At 64.1% G+C, this 16,036-nt stretch overlaps 3 protein-coding genes across 8 annotated transcripts in view; 2 read left to right on the top strand and 1 right to left on the bottom strand.

Moving 5' to 3' along the window:
- The first annotated feature begins 563 nt into the window (after positions 1-563).
- PSMD11 (proteasome 26S subunit, non-ATPase 11) lies at positions 564-7,212 on the top strand. Of its 3 annotated transcripts, none has more exons than XM_015299286.4 (13): positions 564-689; positions 2,767-2,868; positions 3,191-3,315; positions 3,909-3,980; positions 4,089-4,146; positions 4,749-4,943; positions 5,033-5,177; positions 5,295-5,355; positions 5,504-5,566; positions 5,676-5,801; positions 6,076-6,111; positions 6,277-6,328; positions 6,495-7,212. In XM_015299286.4, the coding sequence occupies exons 1-13, from the start codon at positions 599-601 to the stop codon at positions 6,635-6,637; spliced, it is 1,269 nt and encodes a 422-aa protein (XP_015154772.1). In that variant the 5' UTR covers positions 564-598; the 3' UTR covers positions 6,638-7,212. The 3 variants fall into 3 exon arrangements, with proteins under 3 accessions (XP_015154772.1, XP_040509343.1, XP_040509342.1); XM_040653409.2 differs by having other exon boundaries at positions 6,277-6,358; XM_040653408.2 differs by having other exon boundaries at positions 6,277-6,368.
- A 465-nt stretch (positions 7,213-7,677) lies between these two features.
- Positions 7,678-9,176, top strand: CDK5R1 (cyclin dependent kinase 5 regulatory subunit 1). The gene has a single exon (XM_015299298.4). It carries the CDS (start codon positions 7,720-7,722, stop codon positions 8,620-8,622), a length of 903 nt encoding a protein of 300 aa, XP_015154784.1. The 5' UTR covers positions 7,678-7,719; the 3' UTR covers positions 8,623-9,176.
- Positions 8,845-16,036, bottom strand: part of MYO1D (myosin ID) — a 71,453-nt gene continuing 64,261 nt past the window's right edge. For 2 of the 4 annotated variants that reach the window (XM_040653402.2, XM_418085.8), the window contains one exon: positions 9,868-10,985. In XM_040653402.2, coding sequence (XP_040509336.1) covers positions 10,829-10,985 — 157 coding nt within the window. In that variant the 3' untranslated portion in view covers positions 9,868-10,828. Of the gene's footprint in view, positions 9,402-9,867; positions 10,986-13,073; positions 14,136-16,036 lie in introns of those variants that run through there. The other 2 variants (XM_040653400.2, XM_004948503.5) reach the window with 2 other exon arrangements.

Genomic DNA, 16,036 nt, shown 5'->3' with positions numbered 1-16,036 from the left:
GCCGTACGTGTTAGGGGATATGGGGTACAGGATATAGGATATGGGGTGTGGGGTGGGGATGTGGGATACGGGGTGTGAGATCAGCGTTAGGGGATACGGGTTGTAGGATACGGGGCATAAGATACAGTGTGGGATATGGGGTGAGGGGTGTGTGTTAGGAGAGGGGTATGGGGGAGGGATTAGAGGGTATGGCGTATGGGGTGTATGGGATGTATGGGGTGTATAGGGTGTGGGATACGGGCTGTGGGTCAGGGGTTGCAGAGTATGGGGTATGGGATGCAGGGTATGGGATACGGGCTGTGGGTCAGGCGTTGCAGAGTATGGGGTATGGGATGCGGGGTATGGGATGCGGGCTGTCGGGTGCGGGCTGCGGTTCGGGCGATGCGAGGTTCGGCCGCAGAGAGCCACGCGGATGGGACGCCCCGCCCCGGCCTACATCTCCCATCAGCCCTCACTGCCGGATGTGGGCGTGCCCTCCTCATAGCCCCGCCCCCCTCAGCGGAACTACACCTCCCGTCATCCCCGCGCACCGGAAGTGGGCGTATCTGGAGGGCGGGGCTTCCGCCGCCGGCCGTGAGGAGGAGCGAGGAGCGCTAAGATGGCGGCGGCGGCGGTGTTGGAGTTCCAGCGCGCGCAGTCCCTGCTGTCCACCGACCGCGAGGCGTCCATCGGCATCCTGCACTCCATCGGTGAGGCCCGGGGCTCCCTCCCATCCCGCGGGCGGCTCCCGGCCGCTCCCCGCCGCCTCCGTCCCGCGGCACGGCCGGCTGCTGACTCACGGCGCGGCGCGGCCTGCCGGGCACGGGGCGGCGGGGGGTCCCGAACCGACGGCTGTGGGGGGCGGTGCGGTGTTTGTTTGGGGGGCGGTGCGGAGGTGCGGCGTGTGGGGTTGTGGGCTCCCCGCGGGCTGTGGGGTTACGACGTGTGGGGCAGCGGCCGGAGCGCCCTCAGTGCTGTGTGAGGGGCTTTGGGGTGCCGCGGTGGGAGCCATGGGATCGCGAAGCGGCCTGGGTTGGAAAGGAGCACAGTGCTCATCGGTTCCAACCCCCCGCTGTGTGCAGCCCAGGCTGCCCAGAGCCACAGCCAGCCTGGCCTGGAATGCAGGGATGGGGCATCCAGCCCTCCTTGGGCAACCTGTTCGGTGCGTCACCACCTCTGGGGGAAAAACTTCCTCCTCATATCCAACCCAAACCTCCCCTGTTCCGTTTCAAACCACTCCCCCTTGTCCTATCACCATCCACCCACATAAACAGCCGTCCCCCCTCCTGTTTATGTGCTCCCTTCAAGTACTGGAAGGCCACAGTGAGGTCTCCCCGCAGCCTTCTCTTCTCCAAGCCAAACAATCCCTGTTCCCTCAGCCTTTCCCCGCAGGAGAGGTGCTGCAGCCCTCTGATCAGCTTAGAGGCACTCCTCTGGGGCTGTGGGTGGGATAGGGGCTGCTGGGGGGGATGGGATGTATGGGATACGGGGTAGGGGCTGTGGAGCACGTGATACAGGGTGTGGGGTACAGTGTATAGGGTGTGAGCTATGGGGATATGATGTGGGTTATATAGGATATGGGGAATGGATTATATAGGATATGGGGTTCCTCTCTGGGGGTGCCATGGGGCCGTGGTCGGAGTGCCCTCAGTGCTGTGTTGAGGGGCTCTGGGGGTGTCATGGTGAGGGTTTGTGGGTCGAGGCGGGATGGGGGTTGGGGTGGGGTAGGGACTGCTGGGGGAGGGGGCTTTGGGGGCTGCTGGGGCTGTGGGGTAGGGGGGTGTGGCACGTACAGGGTATGGGGTGTGGGTCATTGGGGGTGGGCGGTGTGGGGTGGGAGCTGTAGAGTGTGGTGCAGCTTGTGGGGTATGGGGGCTGCATTATGGGGGTGTGATGTGTGGTGTCAGGAGATATGGGGTTCACCCCCAGGGATGCCATGGGGCAGCGGTTGGAGTGCCCTCAGTACTGTGTGAGGGGCTCTGGGGGCGTCGCAGGATCTGTGGGTGGGGGTTGGGGTGGGAGAGGAACTGCTGGGGGGTATGGGATGCGTGGGGTAAAGGGTAGGGGGTGTGGAGTACGTGATGCAGGGTGTGGGGTATAGGATATGGGGTGTGAGTTATGGGGTTATGACGTGTGCGCTATATAGGATGTGGGGTATGGGTTAGGGGGATGGGTTATATAGGATATGGGGTCCCTCCCTGGGGGTGCCACGGGGCATTGGTTGGAGCATCCGCAGCACTGCGTGAGGGGTTCTGGGGGTGTCATACTGAGGGTGTGTGGGTGGGGAAATGGGGGTTTGTTCTGTTGTAGGACGGACAGTTGGGAGTGTGGGATAATGGGTTATGGGGTGTGGGCTGGGGGACATGAGATGATGAGCGTGGGTTGGGAGGCGGAGGATGTGTGGGGTAGGGGGTATGGGTAAGGGGTGGGAGGTGGGGGTTAGGAGTTATGGAATGCGGGGTGTAAGGTGTGGGTTAAGGGGTATAGAGTGTGGGATATGAGGTGTGCAGTGTGTGATACAGACTGTGCTTTATGGGCTGCGGGGTGTGGGTTGGGGATATGGGGTATGGGATAATTAAGGTATGGTGCGTGAGATAGGGAGGACCGGATGTGGGGTATGTGGGGTGGGGGTGTGGGACCTCAGCCCCACTGCTGGGGCGGTGCGGGCTGTGTGTCGCAGCGGGCGGTGGGGCTGAGCTGTGCGTTGTGCTGTCCCAGCAGCACTGCTGTGTGCGTCCCACAGCTGACGGTGCCGATCCCCCACGGGAATGCTGTGCTCTCTTGCAGTGAAACGCGACGTCCAGGAGAACGATGAGGAGGCGGTGCAGGTGAAGGAGCAGAGCATCCTGGAGCTGGGATCGCTGCTGGCCAAGACGGGGCAGGCAGAAGGTGAGGGGGGGTCGGGGTGGGAGTGCGGGTCCCGGGGGCTCCGTTCGGTGCCCGTGGTGTCTGTGTGGGGATTCGGGGTGTTTGGGGACTGAGCCCCACGGAGCCCAAAGCGCCTCCTGGAGGGGGGGGTGGATCGGACAGAGCCTTCAGCAGCGCTGTGTGTGGTGGGAGCGCTTCTGGGCTTCGATTAAACTTTCAGGTAGTTGGGAAAAGAGTAAATGGGGGAGAGAAGATCGCCGGGTGTTCTTCCAGATGGCTGCTGCACCGCCGCTGTGCTGAGGTCCCCCAGCTGTGCTGTCTGTTCTGCTTTCTCCCCTCGCAGAGCTGGGGGGGCTCCTGAAGTACGTGCGGCCGTTCCTGAACTCCATCAGCAAGGCCAAGGCTGCACGCCTGGTGCGCTCCCTGCTCGACCTGTTCCTCGACATGGAGGCGGCCACGGGCCAGGAGGTGAGGTGCCCTCAAAGGCCTCCGGCCTCGCCTTAATGAACAGCTGCTTATGGTGTCCTCGTTAAAGCGGGCTGCCGCGTCCCACAGAGCTGCTGGCAGGGCAGCCATCGTCCTCTCCGTGCTCTGTGCTGAGCTGTGCGGCCGCTCCTGAGGAGCAGTGCTGCTGTGCTCAGACCTTCCCCTCCCGAACCAAACCCGGCTGTTGAGAAATACTGTTGGGATTTCGGCAGCAAATGAGGGCAGCTTGGAGTGCCAGGCCTTGATTTGGTGTTCCAGCGTGGAAGGGTTGTCCTGGGGGTCAGGAATGGCTCCTGAGAGCCACCTGTGTGGGAAAAGGGCACTGCTTTGGTTTTGTGAGGCTCGGGGCGGGCCTGGCTGCAGCTTCCCCTCCTGCTGGGAGCTGTGAGTCGCTGTAAGTCGCGGTGGTCACCGAGCACTGGGAGCTGTGTGAGCATTATGGGCTGTGGGGTGGGCAGCGGCGCTGTCGGCCTGGGAGTGAAGGCAGCAGTGACAGCAGCTGTCCCTCCTGGGGCTGTGCTGCCATGCAGGGCGCTGCCGCTGCGGCTCAGCGCTGCTCTTTCTGCTCCCCTAAGGTCGATCTGTGCTTGGAGTGCATCGAGTGGGCCAAGTCTGAGAAGAGGACCTTCCTCCGCCAGGCTCTGGAGGTGCGTTGCTCACACCGCGCGTCCCGCAGCGCCGTTTCTCCGCCCGGGGCTGAACCCCCCGCGGGTCGCAGCGCCGCCGTGTGAGCCCGCGCTGCTTTGTGCCCGCAGGCCCGGCTGGTCTCGCTGTACTTCGACACCAAGCGGTACCAGGAGGCGCTGCAGCTCGGTGAGTGCCCGCTGGGCGGCAGCAGCGGCTCTGAGCGCTGCCCGACCCCGCGCTCTGCGGAGCGGAGCTGCTCTGCTCGGCCCACCCCGCCCCGCTCCCCCCGGGCGCTCCGCAAACGCCCCTCCGCCACCGCGTCCCGCAGCCCCGCGTGCGCACATCCCGCACGGCTCTGGGGATGGGGCTCAGCGCACGGACTGCGCCGGGCCTGAGCTGCCCGGCGGTGCTGTCAGCCGAGGGCGCTGCCTGCTGCAGGTGTGCTGCTCCAGGTGTGCTCCAGCAGGGCTGCATGGCACCGTCCCCTTCCCCGTCCCCCCTTCCCCGTCCCCCCTTCCCCGTCCCCCCTTCCCCGTCCCCCCTTCCCCGTCCCCCCTTCCCCGTCCCCCCTTCCCCGTCCCCCCTTCCCCGTCCCCCCTTCCCCGTCCCCCCTTCCCCGTCCCCCCTTCCCCGTCCCCCCTTCCCCGTCCCCCCTTCCCCGTCCCCCCCTTCCCCGTCCCCCCCTTCCCCGTCCCCCCCTTCCCCTCCTCCTGTGGCCAGGCTGGGCACACCTTCCCGGGGCTGTGTGTGCTGCAGCTCGTTGCTGGAGCTGCCGTGTCCCTGGGCAGGCTCGCAGCTGCTCCGGGAGCTGAAGAAGATGGACGACAAAGCGCTGCTGGTGGAGGTGCAGCTGCTGGAGAGCAAAACGTACCACGCGCTCAGCAATCTGCCCAAGGCGCGGGCAGCGCTCACCTCCGCGCGCACCACCGCCAACGCCATCTACTGCCCCCCTAAGCTGCAGGCTGCGCTGGACATGCAGTCAGGTACTGCAGGGGGTCAGCACGGCGCACCGCTCCGCTCGTGGGGGGGCCGTGGGCGCCCATTGACACCTGTTTGCCCCCCCGTCACCCAGGGATCATCCACGCGGCGGAGGAGAAGGACTGGAAAACGGCCTACTCGTATTTCTATGAGGCGTTTGAGGGCTACGATTCCATCGACAACCCCAAAGCCATCACGGCCCTGAAGTACATGCTGCTCTGCAAGATCATGCTCAATGCGTACGTGGTGGTGGTGCTGTGACAGAGGGGACGGTGGCGGGCAGTGCCGGGTGGGGGGGGAACGGGGCTCAGTGGGGTGTGTGCGGCTGTGGGTCAGTGCTCCCTTCCCTCCCGCAGCCCTGAGGACGTGCAGGCGTTGGTGAGCGGCAAGCTGGCGCTGCGCTACGCGGGGAGGCAGGTAGGAGCACTGCTCTGTTCAGTCCTGCTGCACGGCTGTGCCCGTCGCTGCTGCGCCCCCAATCCGCGCCCCCCGTGTGTGCAGCTGGGCCCCCTTCGCCCCACTGCTGCTGAGCCCCGCGGGTAACCCCTCCTTTCTCCCCCTGCAGACAGAAGCACTGAAGTGTGTGGCTCAGGCCAGCAAGAACCGCTCGCTGGCGGACTTTGAGAAGGTGAACCCGGGGAGTGCAGGGCTGGGGGCTGCGCTGTGCTGCTGCGGGACCCCTCATCTTCCACTCTGCGGGGGGTCACCGTGCTGCGCTCACTGCTTGTCCTCCATAGGCACTGACGGACTACAAAGTGGAGCTCCGGGACGACCCCATCATTAACACTCACTTGGCGAAGCTCTACGATAACTTATTGGAGCAGAACCTGATCAGAGTCATCGAGCCCTTCTCCCGAGTGCAGGTGGGTTCCCAGCAGGCGCTCCGTGGATGTGCTGCTGTGGGGGGGTTGGGGGGGCTCTGCAAACCTGCTGCGCTCCGCTCCCCTTCCACTGACACACAGCGGGAGGGAGCAGCCCAAGGGTGGGGTGAGGCCGCAGCATTTGGGGCAGGGAGTGAGTCTGGGGGGGCCCTGCAGGGTGTGGGGCAGCCCTGCAAGGTGTGGGTCTGTGCCCTGTGGGGCAGCCTTGGCAGCCCTTACCCCGAGGAGCGCTGCAGCTGTGCCATTGCCCTTACAGATGGAGCACATCTCCGGCCTCATCAAGCTGTCCAAGGTAAGGGCGGCCCTGGGGGGCACCGCCTCTGCCGGGGGGGCTCCGCTCCAGCACGGCTGGTTGTGCTGTGTGTGGGGCTGCCCTGCACTGCCCTGCTGTGCTCTGCTCTGCTCTGCACACTGTGAGTGCTGGGAGCGCTTCCCCACAGCTGTGCTTCGCTTCCAGGCGGACGTGGAAAGGAAACTCTCCCAGATGATCCTGGACAAGAAGTTCCACGGTGAGGCCCCGAAGCGCTGCACCCCTCGGGGTGCCGCAGGGTGGGGTAACGATGGGGGGTCGCTGCCGCTCCCTCCATCTGGAGCGTTAATTGCTCGTTAATGAGTGCCGGCCGTGGGGGGCGCCCGGAGCTGTGGGCCGCGCTGTGACTGCTTTGCGCCCCGCAGGGATCCTGGATCAGGGGGAGGGGGTCCTCATCATCTTCGACGAACCCCCCGTGGACAAAACGTACGAAGCCGCCCTGGAGACGATCCAGAACATGAGCAAAGTGGTGGATTCGCTGTACAACAAAGCCAAGAAGCTGACATAGGTGAGGGGAGCGCGGCGGCGCTTCGCAGGAGAGCTCCGTGCCCCCCCACCGCCCCCCGTCGTGCGGAGGCGGCGCTGCGCAGCGCTGCGCTGTGTGACGGCGGCGCCGAACCCCGCGGGAGCCGTTTCGTTTCGTTCCACTTTTCGCTCGGAAAGTTTTTAATCCCCCCTCCCGCCGCAGTTCCGGCGGTGCCGCCCCCCCTCGGCGCCCCTCCCCGCCCGCACAGCGCCTCGGCCGAACGCAGCGCGGAGCGGCGGCCGCTCCGGGCGGTGGGGGCCGTTCTGTGCCCTCTGCTCTGCGCCCCCCGCTGCTGCTGGGGATGCGGCCCGGCTGCCCCCCCCCCCCATCCCCACCCCCTCCTCGGCCCCGGAGCCGCCGTGCAGTGCTGGATGTCCCACACCGCCCCCATTCCTCATCACTGCATCCCCCCCCCCATCCCCCCCGGTCACTGTGTGGGTTTTGGGCACCGCCGCTGCGTCCGAACGGTTCCGTGCTGCCCACCTCCGCTGTATCTGATGTTCAGATGAGTTCCAATAAAATGAGGGTTTTTTGGTTTGGGTTTTTTTCTCTTTCAATTCCATCTCCCGGCATTCATTGCTTGGGGGGGGGGGGGGGTTCGGTCCCGGAGCTGCTCCGGGGGTCTCAGCCCCACACCGGGCCGGGCTGTGCTGCCAACGGCGCCCCTCTGTGCCGCCCGCCGGGCTGTGTGGCTGTGAGGCGCCGCACGGAGCGTTGGGTCGGGGGCGCATTTCGCCTCTCCTTATGGGCTCCTCCGGCGCCGCGCTGACCCCGCCGTGCCGGAACGCCGCGCGGGGGGCGGAGGGGGCGGGGCCGAAGGGCGGGGCGCGCCGGCGAGGGGGCGGGGCTCCGGGGGTGGGCGGGGCCTCCGCGCTCCCCGCCGGCGCGCCGGACGCACGTGGCGACGCGGGGAGGGGCGGGGCGGGGCGGGGGCGCGCACTGCGCCGGCGGGAGCGCGCGGAGCGGAGGGGCGGAGGGGCGGGGCTGAGCGCGGCGCTGAGCGGCGGCGGCGGAGCGGGGCCGGGGCCGGGGCGGGCGGCGGGGCCCGGCGGGCGGCCGGCGCCATGGGCACGGTGCTGTCGCTGTCGCCGAGCTACCGGAAGGCCCCGCTGTTCGAGGAGGGGACGGCCACGGTGGGGCATTACACGGCGGTGCAGAACAGCAAAAACGCGAAGGAGAAGGGCCTGAAGCGGCACTCGCTCATCTCGGTGCTGCCCTGGAAGCGCATCGCCGCCGTCTCGGCCAAGAAGAAGAGCTCCAAGAAGGTGCAGCCCAACGGCGGTTACCAGAGCAACGTCACCCACCTCAACAACGAGAACCTGAAGAAGTCGCTCTCCTGCGCCAACCTCGCCACCTTCGCGCCCCCGCCGCCCTCCTCCTCCTCGTCGTCCTCCGCCGCCGCGCTCCCCCCGGCGCAGAAGAACCCCCCCGGGGGTCCCGCCGCCGCCACCGCCACCCCGCGCCGCGTGGTGGTCCAGGCGTCCACGAGCGAACTGCTGCGCTGCCTGGGCGAGTTCCTGTGCCGCCGCTGCTACCGCCTGAAGCACCTCTCGCCCACCGACCCGGTGCTGTGGCTGCGCTCGGTGGACCGCTCGCTGCTGCTGCAGGGCTGGCAGGACCAGGGCTTCATCACGCCGGCCAACGTGGTGTTCCTCTACATGCTGTGCCGCGACGTCATCTCGGCCGAGGTGGGCAGCGACCACGAACTTCAGGCGGTGCTGCTCACCTGCCTGTACCTCTCCTACTCCTACATGGGCAACGAGATCTCCTACCCGCTGAAGCCCTTCCTGGTGGAGAGCTGTAAGGAGGCCTTCTGGGACCGCTGCCTCTCCATCATCGACCTCATGAGCCCCAAGATGCTGCAGGTCAACGCCGACCCCCACTTCTTCACGCAGGTCTTCGCCGACCTCAAGAAGGAGAGCGGCGCGGAGGAGAAGGGCCGTCTGCTCATCGGGCTCGACCGGTGAACCCCGCGCTCCCCCGGAGGCGACTCCGCCGGAGGGGTCCCCTCACCCCGTCCGTCCCTCCCCCCCCCACCCCGAGGCGGCCCCGGAGGAGGGCTCTCCTCGTCCCACCGACGATTCCCTTTGCGGTGACCCCGGCGGAGGGGCCGCGCCGCCCCACCGACGATCCCCATTGAAGCGACTCCGACGGAGGGGCCGTGGTGGGGGGGGGGGGGGGGGGTGGGGGGCTCCGCTCCGCGTCCCCTGGAGGTGGGCGGCCGCACCCCCAGCGCCGACCCCGCGGCGGTGACTGCGGGTCGGGGTTTTGTTTGGGGCGCTGCGGCTCCGCCGCGTCGCTGTGAAATCGTTGTTCCCACCGCGCGCCGATCCGGGACGGGTTGAAGGACCTCCGGGACGGCGTCCGCGCGCTGCTGCTATGGGACGAACCCCGACCGACGGGGAACCGCCGCCGACCCCCATTCCTCCCTCCTCTCATCGTTGCTTTCACAGTGGTGTCGCGCATGCAGCCATCGGAGCATTTCGTGTCTTCGGGAATTAAAACAAAAAGAACAAAAAAAGGAAAAAAAAAAGAAAAAAAAGGAAAAAAAAAGGAAAAAAAAAAGGGGGGGAAAAACCCTCAAAAAAAAAAAAAAAACCCCAAAAACAACAACAACAAAAGCCGCTCTCACACAACAGACCCGCAGTGGGGCCGCAGTTCGCAGCTCCCGGCGCCGCTCCTCCACCGCTCCCATCGGGAGCCGCTGCCGCTCCGTTTTTTTTTTAGTGCAATCTCCTCCGTAGATCTGTTGACCAAATTGGTGGGTATTGTTCTTAATTTATATCCTCGTCTCCTTTTTGTATGTGTGTGTTTAGTGCGTTTGTACGTATGTGTGGTTTATAACCCGACAGACCGTGTCGCGGGGCCCCGCGTGCCTGTAATTTAATGCCCCCCCCCTTATTTTTATTTATTTTTGTACTGTGCTGATGAAATAAAACGCACTGAGCATCCATCGCACGGCACCGCTCCTCTCTGCTCACCCCACGCCGCGGCCCATCCGCCCCCATCCGCCCCCCGTGGCCGCTCGCAGCGGTGGCGGTGGGGCACGGAGGGCCCTTTCGTTGCAGTTCTACACGTGAGAACATCGACGCCTTCAAAGGGAGCAGACGAGGAGGGTTCGCTGCGCCACGGCCCCCGTTCGGCAACGGCGCCTTCACGGCTTCGCCCCACCGCGGCGCAGGAACGGCTCAGCCGTGGGAACAAAGCGGGACTGCGTATATATACTTTATATTTCATATATCTCTGTCTGTAAAAGCGGAGCTGCAGCGGAGGACGCGTTTCGTACGGCCGCGTCACGCGCAGCACCGCCATCCCGCAGCACTGCGACCTCCGCGCCGTTCCCCGCCGGCCGCGCGTTTCCGAGCGCCGCTCAGCCGCACAGCGCGGAAACCGCCGGGGGGGCTGCGGTCCCATTGCGGGGGGGAGGAGGGGGGGGGAGGGGGCGGCTGAGGGCAGCCGGGGCTGCGGGGACGTCCGTACGGGCGCGGTGCTGTGGGGCGGCCCCACGTCCCGCGGGATGGGGGCCGGGAGGGGCTGCGCGTCCCGCTCCCCTCGGGGTGGGCGGCGTTGGGCTCCGGCGCTGCCCCAACGGCCGCGGCTTCGGGGTCCGCCGGGATCTCCGATCTCCGCCGTCGCGCTGCGGGTCCCGACCTGACCGGCAGTGCCGGGAGAGGCTGCGGCGGGGCCGCAGTTGGGAGCCACGGAGCCCCGTGCAGCCTCACGCCGCACCGCGCGGCTCCACTGCAGCGCCTGAAGGCCGCGGGGGGCGTTCGGGGCAACGCAGCGGGGAACGAAGGCAAAGCCGGCACGGAGCTCAGCCCGCCGCTCTGCGCCCCGAGCCCGGCCAAGAGGGCGGCGCAGCCCCCACTGCTGCCGGTCGGCCGCTGCGGTGCCTTCGGGTCCTCCTCCGGCGGACCGACCGGGGGGTGGGGGGGGGGGGGGGGATGGGGGGGACGTGAGGCACCGCGGCGGGGGGGCGGGGAGGGCGTCGGTACCATCAATGCTTTGGGGGGAATTGAGAGCCGCTTCCATCGTCCCGACCCACCGCGGCCGCTCTGAGCCGTCGCTCCCGCAGTTCGGCTCCGCTCCGCGCTGTGCGTTGGGGGCGTTCGGCGCAGCGCCTCCAAACGGCCCCCGCGGGCGGCCGCAGCCCCGCGGCTCCGTTATGTGCCGTTATTTGCCCGGCACGCGGAGGACGAACCCGGAGCGATGCTTGGCGAAATCCGGCTGCGATTGGTCGATCCGCGTCTCCACGGAGACGGTGCATTTCCTGCCGTGCAGACTGCACTGCACCGGGTGGGCCACGCTGACGCGCAGCGAACGCTTCTCACTGCAAAGCAAAGCAGAGCAGAGCAAAGGGACGGCGCTCAGCGCTGCACCCGAACGGCTCCGGGCGCTCCGCGCTGCGGCCCCAATCCCTCTTAGGGCGCTATTTTTACCGCTCCTTTGCGTCACACATCGGCCGCCGTCCGCGGGGCTGCAGGGAGCGCTGAGCGCGTGGAGGCGGTGGGGCGGACGGAGTGCGGTCCGCGTCCATCGCCGAGGGGAGCGGAGTCCTCCCGGAGCTCAGCTCGGCAAAAGCGGGGAGGTCCCCCGCAGCGCCCGCAGGACGGAGGCCGTGTGGGGTCCGGAGGTGTCGCACAGAGCCAAGCGGGGCAGAGGAGACCCCCGAGATCACCCAACCCCAACCCAACCCCAACCCACGGCGCCCACCCACGGAACGTGGAAAAGACCTCAGAGAAAAGGGGGGGTCTGAAGGTTGGGTGTCACCCGGCAGCCGTTCCACCTTTGGGGTCCGAGGGGTCCGTGTGGGGCGCAGATAAGGGCACAACGCTGCGCCGGCCGTGTGGGGCCGGGGCTGTATCTCCTCCCGGCACGTGTGGGGTGTGCAGGGCAGTGATACGGGGCTGCAGGGCGGCCCCACTTCTGCTCCCCAAAAGCAGAACAATTCCCGGAGCACTTCGCGTGGGATAAGAAGGCTCTGCCTTTCTTCTGCCCCGGTTCAAAGCTGTCACTGCTCCCTTACAAAGCGTTTGCTGAAGCTGCTCCGTGCTCTGCGGGATGAAAAACGCGGCCGCCAAGCGGGGAATTCCCAGCAATCCCATCAGCAAAGCAGCCTGCCACAAACAAGGATGCACACCCCAGGCAGAGCGCTGATGCTTTGTGTTCTCCATGGGGAGAACCATTTCCAGCGCCCCTCCCGGAGGGGGGCCCACATCCATGGGGTGCATCTCCAGCACCCCACAGCCGCCCCAGCTCAGCTCTTCTGAGCTCTGGCAAAGATGTGGGGAACGGCCCCCACCCGCCTTCTGGCTTCGGTACAACCAAACGCGGCCACAAAACGCCCCACTGCTGCCCTTCTGATGAGAAACCCCCGCGCCAAAAGTGCGATTCAGTCCCTGGGCATGGATGGAGTGGAAGCAGCATCGGAAGCGCAGCAGCACAGCGATAACGGAGGAGCACTTAGGAGGATGAAGGCAGAGTGCTTTCCTGGCTCTGACATCGCAGCTCCATCCCTGCGTGGGATGAGCAGCACTGAACGGCTCTCCTTCCCAGCAGCGCTCCTTGCGGGCGCCCAGCAGGGCTGCGTGCTGCAGGTCCAGCTCAGGGCTCCCAGTGGCCACATCCCCCCTGAGATGTTGGTTTAGAGTTCATAGAACCACGGATGGGTGGGTTGGAAGGGACCCTAAAGGTCATAGAAACATGGGATCATGGCATGGTTGGGTTGGGTTGGGTTACGTTGGGTTGGGTTACACGGGGTTGGGTTGGGTTTTGTTGGGTTGGGATGAGTTCTGTTGGGTTGGGTTTTTTTTGGGTTGGGATGAGTTTTGTTGGGTTGGGCTGGGTTGGGTTACACTGGGTTGGGTTACATGGGGTTGGGTTGGGTTTCATTGGGTTGGGTTTCATTGGGTTGAGTTTTGTTGGGTTGGGTTTCATTGGGTTGAGTTTTGTTGGGTTGGGTTTGGTTGGGTTTTGTTGGGTTGAGTTGGAAGGGACCTTGGAGACCACAGAACCATAAAACCACAGCACAGTCGGGTTGGAAGGGACCCCAAAGTCTCACCCACAGCCACGGGCAACTCCATGGATGGGGCACCCACACTTCTTTGGGCGCCCTATGGTTGAGGAATTTCTGTGGCGATGGAGAAATCCCAGAATTTCCCCTCCTGACAGCATTGGGGCTGTGGGGTTGGGACGGGGCAGACCACGACTGCGGGCAGTTCAGCTGTGTGCCACTCACACGGATATGGGGACGGGGATTTTCTGCTGCCAGACAGCAGCTGAAGCAGCTGACGGCACTGCACACCCCGTGTGCCCCCGGGACAGCAGCACAGCCCCCCTTCAGCTCTGCTCCCACTGCTGGGTGGGGGTGGGGAGCTGAGCTGCGACCCCGGGATGGTCACACACAGTTATGGTGTAGAACAGAGTGGGGCTCCCGGAGCTCTGCAGGATCGCCGTCCCCCACTGCTGCTCTGTGATGGAGAGCGGCGCCGTCAGCATCACGGCTCACGTAACCATGGCAACCGGGCAGCCAGCATCCCAGACCATGCGCTGTGTGTGCAGCCAGCCCGGGCTGCTGCTGAGCATCCCCATACCCCACATAACCCCACAGCGCCCAGAGCGGTGTGAACACACCACGTGCCCTGGGGATGTTCCCATTGGGACCGCAGACCTGGGCTGTGGGGACGCCCCTCTGCACCAGCATGAGATGCTTCCCTCCCAGCTCCGACCTTACACGGCCGTGCTCAGCACCTCTATTTCCAGATCTGATCTGAAAACCTCGATTTTCAATCCCTTGTCCCTGTCACGTAATGGGAAGTAATAATAATAAAAATAGAAAAAAAGAGAGAGAAATCAGTGAAAGGTTCAGGGGATGTAAGAACACCATAAAGAGGCTGTGGAGGAGAGGCGGAGAGGGAAGGGAGAAGGGAAAAGGGAGAAGGGGAAAAGAGAAAAGGGAAAGCAAAAAAGGGAAAGAGGGGAAAGAGGGAAATGGAGAGGAGGAAAGGGGGAGGGGAAGGGAGGAAAGGAAAGAGAAGGGGGGAGAGGAGAGGAGAGGAGAGGAGAGGAGAGGAGAGGAGAGGAGAGGAGAGGAGAGGAGGTCTGGGATCAGTGCTAAGCGGAGGGCTCTGAGGCTGCCATCCCAAACGCTTCTGCTGCGCTGTGTTCCCATTGCTTCATTCACCCCATGAGTGCAGCTCACACAGGCAGCGCAACGCCGCTACCTCACTGAAGTGGCTGACCTATTTCTGCTTTGCCTCCACCCAACTTATTCCTCTGCACTTCAGAGGAGAGATGAGCAGATCTGCACATGGCACTGAGAAATGTGCTCCATCCGCCGCAGCTGAAGCCATTAACACAGCAGCAGCTCCAGCGCTCGGCGTTCATTCATTCCGCCGCAGTTGAGCAGGATATCCTCCCCTCCTGCTGCCAGCTCCCTCCTCCTCTGGGCTCAGCACAGTTAAATCTGCCACATTTCCCCCTGCAATAAATGGAAGAACTGAGCAGCGAATGGGGAGAAATGAACTGCAAAGGCAGCGCTTCCAGTGCTGATGGATTAACTCTTTGTTCCGGGGCTATCGCAGTGCGTCGAGAGGTTCCCTTCTGCGTTCCGAAGGGCCACTGCAGTAAGGAGATAAGATGCCACTGCTGTGAACATAATCTGTGTGTCTCAGAGGTACGGGCTGAGCCAAAGAGCTCCGTGGCACAACGGATGGGGAAATGAATCCCCATCGCAGTGCAGGACGGGCACTCAGACACTGCAAGCGCTTCCGCCGCCTCCACAAACACAGCGCCCCCCAGTCCAGTTTGAGGATGCTGGTTTGGCAACACAGCTGTGTGTCAGAGAGTTGCAGAGGTGGCCGAGGGCTCCTCCACAAATAAGAGAGAAGACCTTTGCGAAATCAGATCCGCTCTTGGTGTCGTGATCCTCTCTTCCCAACTGCGCTGCCTTCTTCCTCTTGGTGGTTTCTGACAACCTCACTGGTTCAGAGCAAACAGAACACCCATAGCGTGGCCACGGGCTGTCACTGATGAGGATGTTAAAGAGCATCAGCCCAGCTTCCTACCCCAACTTCTGTATGCAAAGCTTGGAGCATGGAGGAAAAACCCTCCAGTGACCCCAGATGGATCTGAAGCCCCAAAATCTGTGTGGTGGCTGCCCATGCTGCAGGGGAGGGACATGGAGAAGGGGGGGATGGGGTGCGGTGAGATGGGATGGGATGGGATGGAATAGGGATGGTCAATGGATGGGATGGGATGGGATGGGGTGGGGTGGGGTGGAATGGGATGGGAGGGGATGGGATGGGTTGAGTTGGGGATGAGGATGGGGTCAGATGGGATGGGTTGGGTTGGGGAGCCACTGGGTTGGGGATGAGGATGGGGATGGGATGGGTTGAAGATGGGGATGATGAAATAGGGATGGGGTTGGGTTTCGGATGAAGATGGGATGGCATCTCCCTGCTTGAGAAAATCTATCCCAGGGCTCATTGCTTAAGTGATCACTCCTTCAGCCTTCGTCATCTCTTCAATTGCATGATCCAAAGGAGAACAAAGGGGGATGAGCCGCCCGCTGCCCGGCTGCAGGGGGTGGCAGAACGGAGGAGAGGGCGCAGTGTATTTTGGGCTGCCTCCTCCTCAACCCCGGGGCTGGGATTGCACCTCTCCAGTGTTGGCTGCCCCACGGAAGGGATTTAAAGACGACTTATCAAAAAATGATCATTAAAACCTAAATTAAACCTACGCCTAGTCGGTATTTTCCAATTGCTCACGCAATGGCTTCAGTAGAACCAGCAGCAGCTCCCGAAGCGCTCACAGAACAATGAGCGGTGCCCGTTTTGGGTCCCATCTACAAATGGAATTTGGTGCCAGGGGCCAAAGCTGCTCCGTCAGCATCCTTCCAGCAGAGATTAAAACCCAACACGAAAAACACTTCAGTCCTTTCCTGTGGGAAATCAGCTCTGAGCACCGTCCCTCCCCGCTCCTCGCACTGCCGCGTCCCTTCGGGAGCACCGCACCCTCTGGGTTGACCAGCAGACCTCAAGTTGACATCCAGCAATGGGCACTGCCTGCACTCATCCTCGTCAGGGACACGAGATACTGCCAGGAAGATGCCCAAATCGAGGCACCCGCTCTGCGTTCTTCATCTGCTCAAAACACACCTTGAATTTCGAGTGGAATTCTCTTTGGTCTTCGGCCTGGGGCTGAATTCTGGAGTGAAGGCAGTCAGTGAGGCAGACTTCAAAGCACTCACCCCGTCTCAGCCCAAATCGCTGCGTTAATAATGGGTTGGTTTGTCGGGAGCACAACGGCTCCATCCCCAATATCTGACACACACGGTGACGGACGGCCGTGCAGACCCAACCCATCACCAACCAGAAGCCA

The sequence above is a fragment of the Gallus gallus genome, chromosome 27 (assembly GCF_016699485.2).
Source record: "Gallus gallus isolate bGalGal1 chromosome 27, bGalGal1.mat.broiler.GRCg7b, whole genome shotgun sequence".
NCBI lineage: Eukaryota > Metazoa > Chordata > Aves > Galliformes > Phasianidae > Gallus > Gallus gallus.
The sequence above is the reverse complement of the archived record's forward strand: the minus strand, read 5'-3'. Positions and strand labels throughout refer to the sequence as shown.

Coding starts and splice junctions, on each gene's coding strand:
- PSMD11 (XM_040653408.2), top strand. CDS start 599: ATGGCGGCGGCGGCGGTGTTGGAGTTCCAGCGCGCGCAGTCCCTGCTG. Junction 3,981..4,088: donor TCCTCCGCCAGGCTCTGGAG/GTGCGTTGCTCA, acceptor TTGTGCCCGCAG/GCCCGGCTGGTCTCGCTGTA. Junction 6,369..6,494: donor ACCCCTCGGGGTGCCGCAGG/GTGGGGTAACGA, acceptor TGCGCCCCGCAG/GGATCCTGGATCAGGGGGAG.
- CDK5R1 (XM_015299298.4), top strand. CDS start 7,720: ATGGGCACGGTGCTGTCGCTGTCGCCGAGCTACCGGAAGGCCCCGCTG.